Raw genomic sequence first — 14677 nt, 5'->3', positions numbered from 1 at the left:
GTCATATTTTGTTTTGGGCTTTGCAAAACATCTGCGGTTAGGTTTTGACTCTACAAAACCAAATCAAAACTCAGCAATGCTTAGGATCCAGGGCTCATTTTATCTTAATCATTCAATTTCTGGAGTGGGGTGTTCATATAAAAGTTGTTAGTTGTGTCCCACCTGGGCTGGAATAGGAGGAATTTCCCATATGCCTCCAAAGGAGGTGAAAGGAAAGCAGTTCTTATGACTGCTTTTATATTGTAATGGTCATTTTGTTGGCAGTGTTCTGTAGAGTATAAATGAATTGTTAGATAAGAGACAGACAAGGTGGGTAAGGTAATTGGACCAACTTTTATTTGACCAACTTCTGTTGGTGAAAGAGACAAGCTTTTGAGCTATACAGAGCTCTTCTTGAGGTCTCAAAAAGAAGACGAGCTCTGTGTAGCTCCAACATTTGTCTCTTTCACCAACAGAAGTTGGTTCAATAAAAGATATTACCTCACCCACCTTGTCTCTTAAATATCCTGGGACCAACAGAGCTGGAACACCATTATTAGATAAGAGTCAGTGACAGAAATAAAACATAGATCTTCTGACTCCCAACCTTGTGCTCTAACCACTAGACCATGATCCTTTCTACTGATTAGTTTTATTATTTAATATTTAGATTGCAGTAGCACTGGGACAACCAGATCAGGGCCCCATTGTTCTGGGTGCTGTACCAAAAAGCTTACAGTCTGAAAGTGATATAAGTAAAGAATTATTCATTACTTTAACGTTTGTCAGGTTTTCTCCAAGTCTATTTTTACACTGCAGTTTGAAAGGGATGAGTCAGACACTGAGGATTGTTTGAACATGGGGCTTTAGGCAGAATAAAGTTGTATTCTCTAGTTCTCACTGCCAGTGGAGGTTTTTTCAGTCACACATTGCTAACAGGAACTCTGTGACTCCTCACAAGCTGGTAAAACACTTCTAACATGGCAGCTCATTTTTGCTGTTAAAATAAAAATACAGTAGGATTTTTTTTTAATCTCTTCAGGATTATGTAAACTGAAGTCTGTAAATCTGAATGTTTTATTATATGCTGGTTTGCTCCCTCTTGCTGGGCATATGTGATGAGCCTTTTACTTTAAATCCTTTGGAATATCAATTCAAAGGACTTAATGCTCATTCGAACACACAGTGCTTTACTGGTGCTGTTTGCATAAGCATGCATTACAGCACAATTAAATGTAAATTGCCTACTTAAATGCTACTGCCTTATTTAGACTTGAGTGTTACAGGGTTCATACTATGTCAACAATGTCTCCATGTACCAAACATGGGATATGTAAAGCCATAAAAATTAACTAATCACTTATATTTGACTAGTGAAGACTGCAGTTAACCCAGTACTAGGTTGTGTGGGCTAATAATTGAGAGTCAGGACAGCTGGGTTCTATTCTTGGCTCTGTCATGCCTGGATCCTGGTTTGAGGCTGGGGATTAGGTATGACATAGGTGACTGTACACCGAGAATGTGGCAGCAATGCGCATGCCCAGAAATTAGGCACCAAGAGAATTTTTACTGTGGAAATTTAGATGCTGAGTGACTTTAGGCACCTACAGCGTTTGGTGGCAGCTGAGCGGGTTTTGAAGTTTGCAGTGGTGCCTAAAACTGGGACTTAGGTGCCTAACCTCCTTTGTGGATCTGGCCCTAGGTCACTGGGTAAACTTGAGTAAATCATTCAAGCCCAATGTCACAAAATGGTGTGCTCCTTTGAGGGTCAGGGGCCTGGGGACAGCCAGCCCTTTTTTATTATCAGACCCAGCTAGGAAGATCATAGAATCATAGAAATGTAGGGCTGGAAGGGACCTTAAGAGGTTCCTTGATGCCTATAAAGGGTGGAGATTGGTTAGTATCTTCCTTCAGATCTCTCTGCTACTGGCCCTGGAGCAGAGATAGAAGTGAAATTGGAAAGGCCCGTAGGCCCTGCAGTCTGCATTGGTCAAGGGAACATCAACAAGGTACCACTCTGAGATCTTTCTTTGTGTTACTTTGAGAGTTTTGTGTGTAAATTAATAAACTCTGTACTGAGAGAAGGACCTGAAAGAGACTTGGATGTGGCTTTAGTCCTTCTGGGTCTGGAAGACACAGGCTGGTAGTCCTAAACCCACATTTTCAAAAGCTGCTTCCAATTCTGAGTGTGTCTATTCTTTGAGTGACCCACTTTAGATGCCTGATTTTCAGAAGTGCTGGGCACCCTCAGTTCCCATTAACTACAATTGGAGTGGTAGACGCAAGATACCAGTGGGAATCAGCTGGACCCTAGTGATCTCCATTAGGCTATGCAAAATCAGAGGCACCCAAAATTATAAACGTCACTTTTGACAATAGTGGCCTTAACTTCTGCTTATCTAGTTTATAAAAATTGCTTCACTATATTGCTGTGGTGTTGTGAGAAGGTAAAGTGTGAATGCAGGTAAAGTGCTTCAAAATTGTTGAGATGCTAGAAAAAGGAAAGACCTATGAGACCTATGAGACCATTCACTTCATTTCCTGTCCAGGGCAGGACTGTTCTCTATGGTTCATTTTCTAAGTGTTTTGGCCAGTCTATTATTAAATTTCTCAAGCAATGTGGCTTCCTCCACTTCTTTTGGATGACTATACCACAGCATAATATGTCTCACTGTCAGGAAGACATTAAATAGACATGCATTGAATTAATGGTATTATTTGACAAGCTCTAATCAGTAGGAAAATACTGGACCAGGGTACCCAGATATTATAATAGAGAGGCCAAATATTGCAGAAACAAAGTCAGATGAATCGAAGAGGAAGAATTCATCCAACCCATTGGAACACAGGAATGACCTAGAGGGAAATAAATCCACTTGGCCACTGGGTGCCAGTCTTGAACCACATTTTATTTGAATATGATTTGTTAAAAAAAATTAAACAGCAGCCCCATCATGACATGCACATAAGGGTCCTGATCCCAGGCTGCTATAAACTGATGTGGCTCCACAGGTGTCCATGAAGCTATGCTGATTTCCACCAGCGGAGGATCTGGCCCAATGAACCTAAGTAACCACTGAATGTTATTATTGTAACCCTCATCCTTTCTCTCCTTCTCTGCTTTTTGTTGCTGTGACTCATGGCCTCATGTCTAAGCACGTGGTTTTTGTTTTTGTTTAAGCAAATTCCCAGCAGAGTCAGGGATAAAGTACTACATCTCACAGAATATGCACAGAACGTAGTCAGCAAAATGGCACTGCCACATTCCCATGCATAAGGCCAGGCCACTGGGGCCTCCCAAACTGCTGCTCTGACATGACACTGTTGAATGCTATGGAAAGAATCTGTACAGAAGGAAGGTGACAAGACCGTGCAATTGTGGTCTCTTCCGGCATGCATATGCCTGCTTCCACCTCCCAGCTTAGACCCCAGCTGCTCGTCTTCCAAGCAATGATGGCACTGGCTCTTTCTTCTGCTCTAATGGCACTGGCAGAGACCCAATCTAAAATGGTGGACTGAAGGCACTGAAAAATTGTGGCATTGAGATAATTTCATGGTTTCCATGCAGTCCTAGTCTAGCATAAGCTCCTTGAGATGGGGACTGTGGGTGAAATCTTGGCCCCATTGAAGTTAATGGGAGTTTTGACACTGACTTTCATTGAGTCGGGATTTTACCTGGTCTCTTTAGCTCAGCATGTGTTAGGTGCTTTATAAATAAAAATGAATGATATTAATTTAACTGCAAAGGATAGACTGAAGCTTAAGTCAAACATGTTCAACACAGTCCTTCAAGGACTGTTTTTTCAAATAATTAATAAGGCATTGTTACATTTTGCTGCTACTATGCCTAACATCTCTTGTGATAAACCCACTGTGGAACTTTTTAGTGCACATCAGCAGGGTCCATATGCAGGGTCCATATGCCAACTTAATGCACAGCAGTTTAGTGTGCTGTATGCTCACAAGCTTTCTACAATGCTGTGTATGAGAACTCCCATGAGAACAGGGCAATATGCTTACTGCACATCTCACTTCATAAGAGAAAACATTCATGGTAAGAGACAGGCAAAACCAATAACACTAGGGCTCTAAATTTCAGAGGGCTCTCATGACCAATACAATGGGGAAGATAGTAAGACTGGGGAGGGACGACAGGCAGCCTACAGCACAGTCTCCCTCTCCCCCACATCATTTACACATCACATAGAAATTATCTTCACACATAAGTGGCACCAGCTGTAGCATCATTACATACAGCAGTGTGACAGTTAATATGTGTTAATTCTCTCTCTCTCTCTCACGCACACACGGCAGCCCATGAAATCCATTTCCCAAAAATTATTAGGTCTTTAATACAAAGCTCTACTGTACTTTTCTACAACATTTCGTGTCTAGCATTTTTAGTGAGTGAAGGACAGAGAGAGGTGGAAATTCTGACATCCTGCCCCCACCACCCTCCCGCCTCGAACATGGTTGCCAGAATCTGTAAAAGAGCCAGCGCTTCTTTTTGTAGGCACAATTGTCTTGCCACTGTCACCTGACCACAAAGAAAAAAGCAGGCTTGTAGAGAGAAACAAATAGATGAGAAATAGCTCAAAAGAAAACCCAAAGCCAAGGCACAGTATGAACTGCTTTTTACTTTATTAGCTGCTTTCCCCATCTTGATCACTGCTTCAGGCTTTCTCAGATGCCTTATTCACTGGCTCTTTCCCAAGCCATATTGAGCCGACTGTCAGCCTGAATCCATAGCTGCATATAGGGAATATGATTCCCTGCCTTTCCCCTCTTTTTACTCTGCTCACTTAGAGCTGCTCTCCAAATTTATTTTCCTGAGGCTCTTTCAGGATTTTCATTGCTTGCTTTTTCTCATATATATATTATTTTTCAGTTTAGCTTTTCACTTTTAGCAGGTTACAGGCTGAGGGCTAGATTCCAGCTGCAGTCATGATGACACAAGCCAGGAGCTATTCTTCCGACTTTGGTGAAGTTACGGTGGTGACCATGAGACCAGAATCTGGCCAAAACTCATCAAGGGATTTTTTTTTCTTCATCCTTCCCACGTAGAGGAATTTTTGTTTCCTGTATTCATATCATTTTCTTCATCGATTGTCTAAACTCATGCACAAGCCAGGTCTTCCTCTCCAACACAATATCGCACCTACGCATGTGCACCAGCCTTTTACACAGCTGCCCAGTGTGTTTTCAACATTGGCCTGACAGCAAAGTCCCTCAAGTGTATGTTTATTAGATTCAGAAGGGCCTCCCAGGTGACACTTTCAAATGGAAGGTCCTTTCTGTTCTGAGTGTCCATATACCCTTGCTACAGGAGCTATAGCTGCGCTCCTGAGCACCCAGAGGTTATTGTGGCTGCAGAGTAATGAAGCAGCCAAAATGCCACACATGGCTTAAACAAGATCTGATCATTGAAAATGTACAACTTAAAGCCAAGTCTTTGAGTCTTTTCAACTCAAATGTTATTTCTACCCTAACACATTGATGTGAAACCTGGGAATCCATCATAGGCACAGGCTGACATCTAAATGTCTTTGAAAGCAAATGCCTAAGGAAAATACTAGATAGTTGATGGATTAAATTTATAAGCAATTCTGAGATTTGTCAAAGAGTTCAACAATTCCTTATCTCTAAAGTTCTCCAGAAGAGAAGATGGACATAAGGGGGACATGTGTTAAGAATGAAACCAAAGCATCTGCCATGGCAGGTGTGCAATTGGGTAGCTGGAGGAACATGTCAAAGGGGTTGGCTGGAAGAATCCCTACACTGAAAAGTACTTAGAAAAGAAAAACTCATGGGACTTAACAACACAGAGAAAATGCAGAAAGACCCAGGATAGACAGGGATGGTGTAGCCTTGTACATGTCCTAAGCAATGTCTGATGGCACTGGAAGGATTCAGATTGGTGAAAAAATAATTACTAGCTTAAATGAGATCTATTGGGAGCTGAATGCCTCTCGAAATCAGTGTTGTTGTAGCCATGTCAGTCCCAGGATTTTAGAGAGACAAGGTGGATGAGGACATTTATTTAGCTGCTGAGGTATGGGTTTAAAAGCCCAACCTTAATAATCCTAGTTCTTTTTTATTTTTAGATCACTAAGAGCTTTACAAGGAGATCAGTATCATTACTCTCACTTTAAAAATGAGGAAACTATGACAGAAAGCAGGGAAGTGACATGCCCAAACTCACCCAGCAGCTCACTGGCAGAGATGGGAAGAGCGCACAAGTCCCCTGAATCCAATGCTGCTGTCCTAGCCACTTAACTACAGGTTGATCTGCTGCCGGCTAGGAAGCCATTGGTGCAGTCAGGAATAGAACTCTGCTCTCCTGATTCCCAGCATAGGCCTCCTTAGACCACAGAACAGCTTTCCTTGTTTACCACAAGTAGTACCATCCAGGCTCAATCCAGCAGTGGCAGCCATAGCAGCAGATGAGAAAAAAGCTATGCTCCCCTAGTACTGCAGAGTTCCCCCAGGGTGTGCATGGACTGTGGGGCAGTAGGGCTTGCTTGTTAACCTCCCCCTCCCACCAGAGGTGGAGTAGGGAGTCAGAGACTCTGCAAGGTCAAGGTGAGTGGAGGGCAGGCCTAATATGCATGTGGAGCAAGTCCTGAAAGCATTTAGGCTAGATGTTAATGGGGATGATACCCAGATTCAAGGAGTCACATATTCTGTGACTATTAGGATCCAGACGTAGGTGCCTGTTGCTTGCTCTTAATCCAGAGTTGCCAACTTTTGCAATCTCATTGATTGTGTTTTTTTTTCTTTAAACCCCAGCTCCCAGAGTCAAGATATTTACATGAGAATCTCCACTTTCATTTAAAAATAAGGAGGTGTCTGGCCCTTGTGGTTGTAGAGCAGGGGTAGGCAACCTATGGCACGTGTGCCAAAGGCAGCACGCGAGCTGATTTCATACTGCCTGGGTCCTGGCCACTGGTCCGGGGGGTTCTGCATTTTAATTTAATTTTAAATGAAGCTTCTTAAACATTTTTTAAACCGTATTTATTTTACATACAAAATAGTTCAGTTATATATTATAGACTTATAGAAAGAGACCTTCTAAAAATGTTAAAGTGTATTTTTGGCACATGAAACCTTAAATTAGAGTCAATAAATGTAGACTCAGCACACAGTTGCCAACTCCTGTTGTAGAGAAACAGCTTAAAAGCCAAGCTCTGCACAGCTAAAAGGCTCAGAAATCAAGGTGAAATAAAAAGGACCCATAATGTATCATTCAAAAAAATCACACCTCATGATTTTTGAATGCTTAGGATTGTCTCTACTACTAATGATATGCAAGGCTATTGCAAGGTCTGTGGTATAACTAGGCTTAGCTGATGTTTAAACAATAGTATCACACAGGAGCTTAATGATCCCTCAGGCTAGCTTAGTTCTTTTGTAATACTTTCCTCCACCCCATCTATCTCCTTTATTTAAAACCAGGCAAATACCCTTATGTCACTCTCCTTAATGAAGCAGCAAAGAATCCTGTGGCACCGTATAGACTAACGGACGTGTTAGTCTATACGGTGCCACAGGATTCTTTGCTGTTTTTACAGATCCAGACTACACGGCTACCCCTCTGATACTCTCCTTAATGAGTTCATTACAGACACCTGAAGCTTCTCAGCCCGGCTGATTAGCCCACAAAGCCCTGGCTGGGATGATTTAGTTGGTGTTGGTCCTGCTCTGAGCAGGGGATTGGACTAGATGATCTCCTGAGGTCTCTTCCAACCCTAATATTCTGTGATTCTAATGTTCAGCTGTAATGCTGTTGCTTTGCTAATTCTTGAGAGGAATTTGGTAGATGGGGGTTCATATGTTATCTTGCTGTGTTGCTAGATTCACTCCCTATTCCCAGTGGCAGCTCAGCACCCTGTGCTCTGATAGTGGGAATTTTCCCTAGCATACAAGAACACAGACAGGCTCAGACAGGATTCACCTGTCTAAACCCCCAGAACTGCCTTTGCATATTCCAAGAAACCATTTTGTAGCAAAGAATGAGTGGGACTACAGAACCTTGCTGAGTTTTCTTGGCTAATCAGTGAGGCAGGAGAAATGCTGTAGCCTCAGGTGCTGAAATGAGCTCATTAAGGAAAACTCTGGAAAGGCACCTCCTTGATTAGGTAGGGAGATAAGTGTGCTTAATAAATAACTGCATGTTTAATGACTAGAAAAATACACTGGGCCAAACTCCTTCTCATTTACTGCTGCTGTAAGTCTGGAGTAATTCTGGATTTACACTTATGTGTCTGAGAACAGAATTCAGACCCCTACCTAAATGGATGGCAAACACCAAACATGTATGTGTGTTATGTTATGTAAGTGAGAAGTCCCATGTAGGCCTGTGCATCAGTGTATGCAAGATAGGTCACATGTATGCAACCAGAATTGCTGCAGCATACACTCTGTAAGCTCAGGGCATGAGTATTCTAATTAATATTATTTCAGAGGCTCCAGTCTGTTTCATCAGGACTTCACCACAAGATGGCATTCTCTGAACTTTCTTTTGTAAGAAACAACAAAACCCACCACCCACAATAACAATAATAATTAAGAAGAAACATTCCAAACCCTCCTCAGATTCTCTGAAATCTAGAATTGTTAGGAAGGAGTTTCTCTTGTTGCAAAACAATGATACTGCTTTTGGAAAGCTGCAAGGGAGAGTGACGGAGAAGTCCCTTTAAATAAAAAAAGTGAAATACGGTATTGTGCATCTTGAAATCTGAAACCAAGAAACAGAACTGCAGGGGAAACAAGGGGAAAAAGTCTTGCAATTTCAGAGGACAATTGTTGCAAGTGGAGTTTAAGGAGCAAAATATATGTATATACATTTTAAAGCCATTGAAAGGCATTTTTGGACAAGGCTATGAAATAAGGGAGCTTTGGAAGAAGAGAACTCCCCCCCGCCCTTTTCTGGATATAATGGCTATTGCAAAGCAAAGAATCTTGAGATTCGGCTTCAGGTTTCTCTTCTTCGCAACGTTTGTGTTAGCCTGTGATGGACAAGGTGGAAATAAAGAGAACGGAGGTCCTGCTTGTTATGGAGGATTTGATTTGTACTTCATTTTAGACAAGTAAGTTGGTTTGTTTTTGTTTTAGATGAATCCTTTGCCAATGCATGGAAATTTTATCAATTGGCACTCACAAGACATCATGTCTCCAAGGGACCTGAAAAAGGTCCTACTCTTATGGCTTTATTTTTGTTTTGGTAACTTCTACAGTAGCTAGAATATGTCTTTCTGCAATGATATATATATAGTAGATTTGCCCAGCTTTGGGAATTGAAATGTTTTGTTATTGTGACTAGTGTAGATGCTATAGTGGATACTTTACAGTGTCCTAAAATTGGCAGCGGGAAGGATGGGAGGGAGGGAGAAAAACCTGGTTGTATCTGCTTTTTCTCTGACCTGCAAAGGTTGAGGTACTTCTAAAAGGAGATGGCAGGGGAACGTTACCAGAGGCATTAATTTTTAGCTCACCTTTCAGAGGAAATGCCAGTCTGACTGAAGTGTTACTGTTCAACCATTTTCCCCATTAGATCCAAATGTTCCAGTTTAAGTGACTAGCTGATGGAAAAAAAAAAAGCTCTTTAATGGCTTAGTACTTTGTTTCAAAGAAAATCTGATTTTGATCACTGTGATGGAAAATATATAGACTTTCTTAAGGCATTGTTTTTTAAAGTCAGCCAGTTTTTATCAGCTCTCAGTCAGATTTTCTTTGTTCCCAGTTAATGAAATGCATATTTTTACTGCTTAACTAACCAATAGTATACAGTGAGGATAAATGCTTACTCGTGTTATTTACCACTCATATGATACGTCATTGTTTTTGCATTGGTAGCTTCTTGCTGTAATTTAAAGGCCTTCAAATTGCACTATAGACAAGTTGAAAAGATAGGAAGCTCTCCAAAACAGTGTGGAAAAGAAACTAGTTAACCCCATCTGTATTTTGCAGTGGCTCCCAGATTCCATTAGTATAAAAGCCCATTCTGAATTATAATTAGTTATGCAACAAGATACTTGATTTAACAAAAAAAGATAAATACACTAGATATTTAGAAAAACCAGAATGTTAAATACTCAAGGGAAAAGTGATTTTATTTTCATTTTACTTAGTCCAATGAAAAAGTTCTTCTCACCTACAGCTTCTTATTGCTTTGATCATTCTGTTCTGTCATTTGGAATAGTTCCTTTTATCACCAGATTTCACAACAATGCTTTTTTTAAAAAAAAGTTGAGTATGATATCTATTGCAGATTACTTACATACACTAAGTTTCCCCTAAGGTTAAAATTGAGGTGGCTGGAGGTTTTTCCCCATTGAGTAGATATGCTTTGTTATACCTTTGAGTTAGATGAATGACTATGAAAATTCAACTACATCGAATGCATCCTCTTATGACACAGAAAGTGAAAATTTGCTCAGCCAGTACAAACCCTAAAGGTAGAAATGCTGCACCAGTACATGTATATCACTGGTTCATGTTACACTTCTGTAAGCCTCATTTTGCACTGGTGCAGTTTCTCGACATTTGAGTTTTTCACTGGTGCAAAATTCTTTAATGTAGAAAGGGTCACAGATGAGGCCTGATTCAAAATCCATTGAAAAAGTTCCATGGGCTTAGGAGTAGGTTCACAGTGCTTAGGTACTACCATGTTGGATACTCTGTGGACCTGATCTTGCAAGAAACTGAGAACCTCTGTGGAGATGGGTGTGATTAGCACCTCACAAAGGGTGCTCAGTACCCTGCAGGATTGGGTCATCCAAACACCTTAGACAGAGAGTAGCAAGAAATGGCCAAAGCTACCACCTCCTTTATACCTTCTTTATGTTTTACAAAAAATGGGTTATCTGATCCCCATCAGCACTGATGTAAGTGGATATAATTCCATCAACTTCTGTGGAGTTGCTGTCAGGCACAATGGGTCTGAATATTCATATGCTGTCTGTTGTCATCTTGTCAGGTTGATTGCCCATATGCGTTGTGTGGCTGAGCAGTGATTCATGGTGTACCTGGTGAACCTCACAGTTTACTCCTCAGTTAACATGTTACACTGACAGCGGTGTCTAGGTGTTGTTTTGTTTGGCGTGGGGCAGGCACAGTTTAAAATTGCATCTTTTCTTCATCCTGCTGATCTCAGGGTCATTCTTGTTCAGCTTTCGGACAGGGTTTAGCAACACAAGGTCATGTGGTCCTGTGGACAGTGGGTGGGAGGGGGAGATCTTGAAAGGATGGGCTTTCATCAAGTATTCATTGCTGCCAGAATGATAGGAAACCATTACACACTATCTTAGGAAGCGTGGGGGAATAATAATCGGCCTCAGTGATTTCCTAGCAGGGTTACCCCACATGTCTTGGGCAGTCAGTCAGTTTGCTACTCTCATGTTATCATTCTGGGGCATAAAGACAGAACGGGAATACTGGGATTATTCTTGATCCAGCCTCCATGTGAAATGGTCAGTTTGCATGCAGGATTTCAGACTATTCTGTCTGAAGCCTGGATGCCTCTCCTGTCCATGGTCTGGGGGAACACATTCAGTTGAACAGTGTATCAAGTAAGTAGCCAGGACCCCATAATGATAATGCAGTACCCTCTGCACAAGGACTAGGCATGACGGCACAGATCCTGAGCATAGCCTGAAATGGCCATTTTTTTCAATGACATTACATGCTCATTGTAAATTTCCTTTTTGCTGTAGTCTGACTCCGAGGGAAGCTCTGAGAGCAAGTCAGAGTTCTGACGTGAGATTCTGCATGCAGTACCATCAACAGCCATGCCATATTGTACAAGTAGCATGGTTACAGGGCATGACATGGATTTAAATGGATACTAAATCTAATTAGGCACTGAGGCACAGGAGACAGTAGAGGGCTCCAGCATTGCTTGACTTCTAGGGCTGTGTTTATTTTTTTAATATTATTTCTTATGTCTCAGAATGAAACTCTTCCCCATTCCTGATAAGAGTCCTTTATCACTTGGGCTTTAATTATTTTTAAGGTAGATCCAAATGAAGACAGTGAAGCAGATCCTGATCTCGTTGCTATTCACTTCCTGGTGCACTTAGAGGTACAATCAGGAACTGTTCCCCATTGTTCTGGGTGTTGTACAAAACCCACATGAAAACATGCTTCCTGCCTTGAAGAGTTAAGAACGCAGGAATTGGGAGACCTAGTCTCCTGTTTCTGACAGTGGCCAGCAACAGATGTGGTAGAAGAAGAAGTGAGAACCCCACGGTAGCAGATGTGGGATAATCTACCCATTTGCATTACTTCTCATCCTGATCTCTATTAGCTAGAAATGGTCTGGTGATCTGAAGTTTAATATCCCTTCCAAAAGGATGATGATAATTATGAACACTCAAGAATATTCATGATATCTATATAAATGTCCAATCAATTTTTTCTTAGTTGAGTTTACAATCCAAGGCCCCAATCCTACAAACTCTTACCCATTTCTTCTAGTGTTTGAGCCTTTAGAGTTCTGGTCAGGTCATATTTTCAAATTTTTCTCTGTAACCTGGAGGGCTAGAAAGTTAACGAACAAAAAACAGCAACAACAACAAAGCAACTGAGGTGATCCTGTATTCACTTGTATCTAAGTAAAATACCAAATATCATGAGACTCATCAATTGCCAGTGCTGGATTTCTTATACGCATCTTGCAGAACAGGTCTCAAGAAGAGATTTGAAGGTGAAGAGAGTAGCGCAGAAGAGATGAGGGTGGCATTCTATGCATAAGGGGCAGTGTGAAAGAAGGTCCTGGTGAGAAGCTAGCAAACAGGCAGATGAGGTTAGCACTATCAATGGAGAAGAGGACTAGGATGAAATAGGGGAAATAAGACAGAAGGAAAACTTGTGAAGGGTCTTGAAAATGAATGAAGCTTGAACAAGAAACCAAGGTCAAGCTTGAGTTTGTGTTGAAAAAGAGGGAGACAATGGAGAGATTTGAAGCTAATGGAAAGATTCCCAGTGGTCTTTAGATTAGGCTCTCAAAGGAGATTAGAATGACAGGGAAAGAAGACAATCTTATTAGATCGGTTTTGTGTGGACTGAAGGGGTACAACAGGATGTCAGGTATGCTAGAGAAGAGTTGTTTATGATAATCAAGACAGGAGATGAGGAAGGCTTGGATAAGAGTTTTGACTTTTTGAATAGCATGCAAAGAATTGCTCATAGAAATGTTACAGAAGAAGCAGCAAAATCTGGCTGCAGCCTGGATGTGCAGAGCAAGATAGGAGTCAAAGATCCCTTAGATTACAGATCTGAGTGTAGAGTCCTAATTCACTTAGTCCAAACTCCCATTGATTTCAAAGGGCACACTCCTGAGACATCAATGAATGTTCTAGGTGCTGAGAACCACTCAGGATTTAGCCATTTGTAACATTGCCTGAGAAAGGAGGCCAGGCTGTGGATTAGGAATTTTGCATTAAGAACTCAAGCTTTGGTCCCATGAGAGAAACGAATGACTTTCCATTGTGGTTTATTTTAATCCTGATATTTGTACTTCCGCAGCGAAAAAGATCAATATCTGAAATCAGGGCCTTCAATATTATCTGAGATGTTCATTGACAGTGTGGTCTGAGTCCTGTAATCACCAGGGCTGAGGTTTTCAAAGCTGCTTTAGGGTATTTAGACCCAGATATTCCATTAGTTTTAATGTAGTATCTGGGTTTAAATCCCCTAGATTTTTTTGAAAATCTCAATCTATACCTTTTCTTCCGATTTCCTTGTAGAGAGGGGTTTCCTAGGCAAGAAATATGAAGTTATCCCAGCCTTCCAGGTACATACTAGCACCATAGAGCATGCAGTGCCCAGTCCAACAGGTTCCATCAGTTGGAACAACTATTTGGATAGAAAAAAAGGGAATTTTTGGACTGGCTGTTTTACTGTTTAGCAATGTGCTGAACCAATCAGAGATTTCTCTGACTGCAGAATGTTTTCCACAGATGTGTGCAAGTAACAGGAACGTCTTTTCATCCCTGGTTTTATGGGGTTATTGGCAAAATGTACCCAAAGGCAGATATTTTTTGATCTTGCAGAATAAACTGCATTGCTGCTCAGTGCAGTTAGAGGGGGCTAATGTTCTTTAGCACTGATGTTTTTAGATTGTATTGTATTTACTTTGGGATTAATTAAATTATATGGTCCGATAGTGGAACTCATGGAGAAATCTTTCCTGGTATCTCATTACGTTGGACCCGAGTATTATGGAAATAAGGAATCTGGGTGTAGTTATGGATGTTTGTGTGAATTAGTGGTTGGGACAGCTGAATTCTTGTGGCACATCACCTTTTTATGATTTGAATTGCAGTATTGCCTAGGAGACTCAGTTATGGACCAGGACCCCATTGTGCTAGGTGCTGTACAAACTCAACAAAATGATGCTCCCTGTTCCAAACAGCTTACAATCTAAGGGCTGGTCTACACTACGGGGGGAAATCGATCTAAGATGCGCAACTTCAGCTATGTGAATAATGTAGCTGAAGTCTAAGTATCTTAGATCGAATTACCTACTGTCCTCACGGCGCGGGATCGATGTCTGCGGCTCCCCATGTCGACTCCGCTACCGCCGTTCTGGTTAGTGGAGTTCCGGGGTCAATAGGAGCTCATTCAGGGATCGATATATCGCGTCTAGATGAGACACAATATATCGATCCCCGAGAAATTGATTGCTACCCGCCGA

At 41.4% G+C, this 14677-nt stretch overlaps 1 protein-coding gene across 2 annotated transcripts in view; it reads left to right on the top strand.

Annotated features, from left to right (window-relative positions):
• Nucleotides 1–8560: 8560 nt before the first annotated feature.
• ANTXR1 (ANTXR cell adhesion molecule 1) overlaps nucleotides 8561–14677 on the top strand; it is a 194068-nt gene continuing 187951 nt past the window's right edge. For both annotated transcript variants that reach the window (XM_030551979.1, XM_030551980.1), the window contains exon 1: nucleotides 8561–9068. In XM_030551979.1, coding sequence (XP_030407839.1) covers nucleotides 8917–9068 — 152 coding nt within the window. In that variant the 5' untranslated portion in view covers nucleotides 8561–8916. The remainder of the gene's footprint in view (nucleotides 9069–14677) is intronic.

Source organism: Gopherus evgoodei, chromosome 2, assembly GCF_007399415.2.
Source record: "Gopherus evgoodei ecotype Sinaloan lineage chromosome 2, rGopEvg1_v1.p, whole genome shotgun sequence".
In the NCBI taxonomy this organism is placed as follows: domain Eukaryota; kingdom Metazoa; phylum Chordata; order Testudines; family Testudinidae; genus Gopherus; species Gopherus evgoodei.
This window is presented reverse-complemented; position numbering and strand designations above follow the sequence as displayed.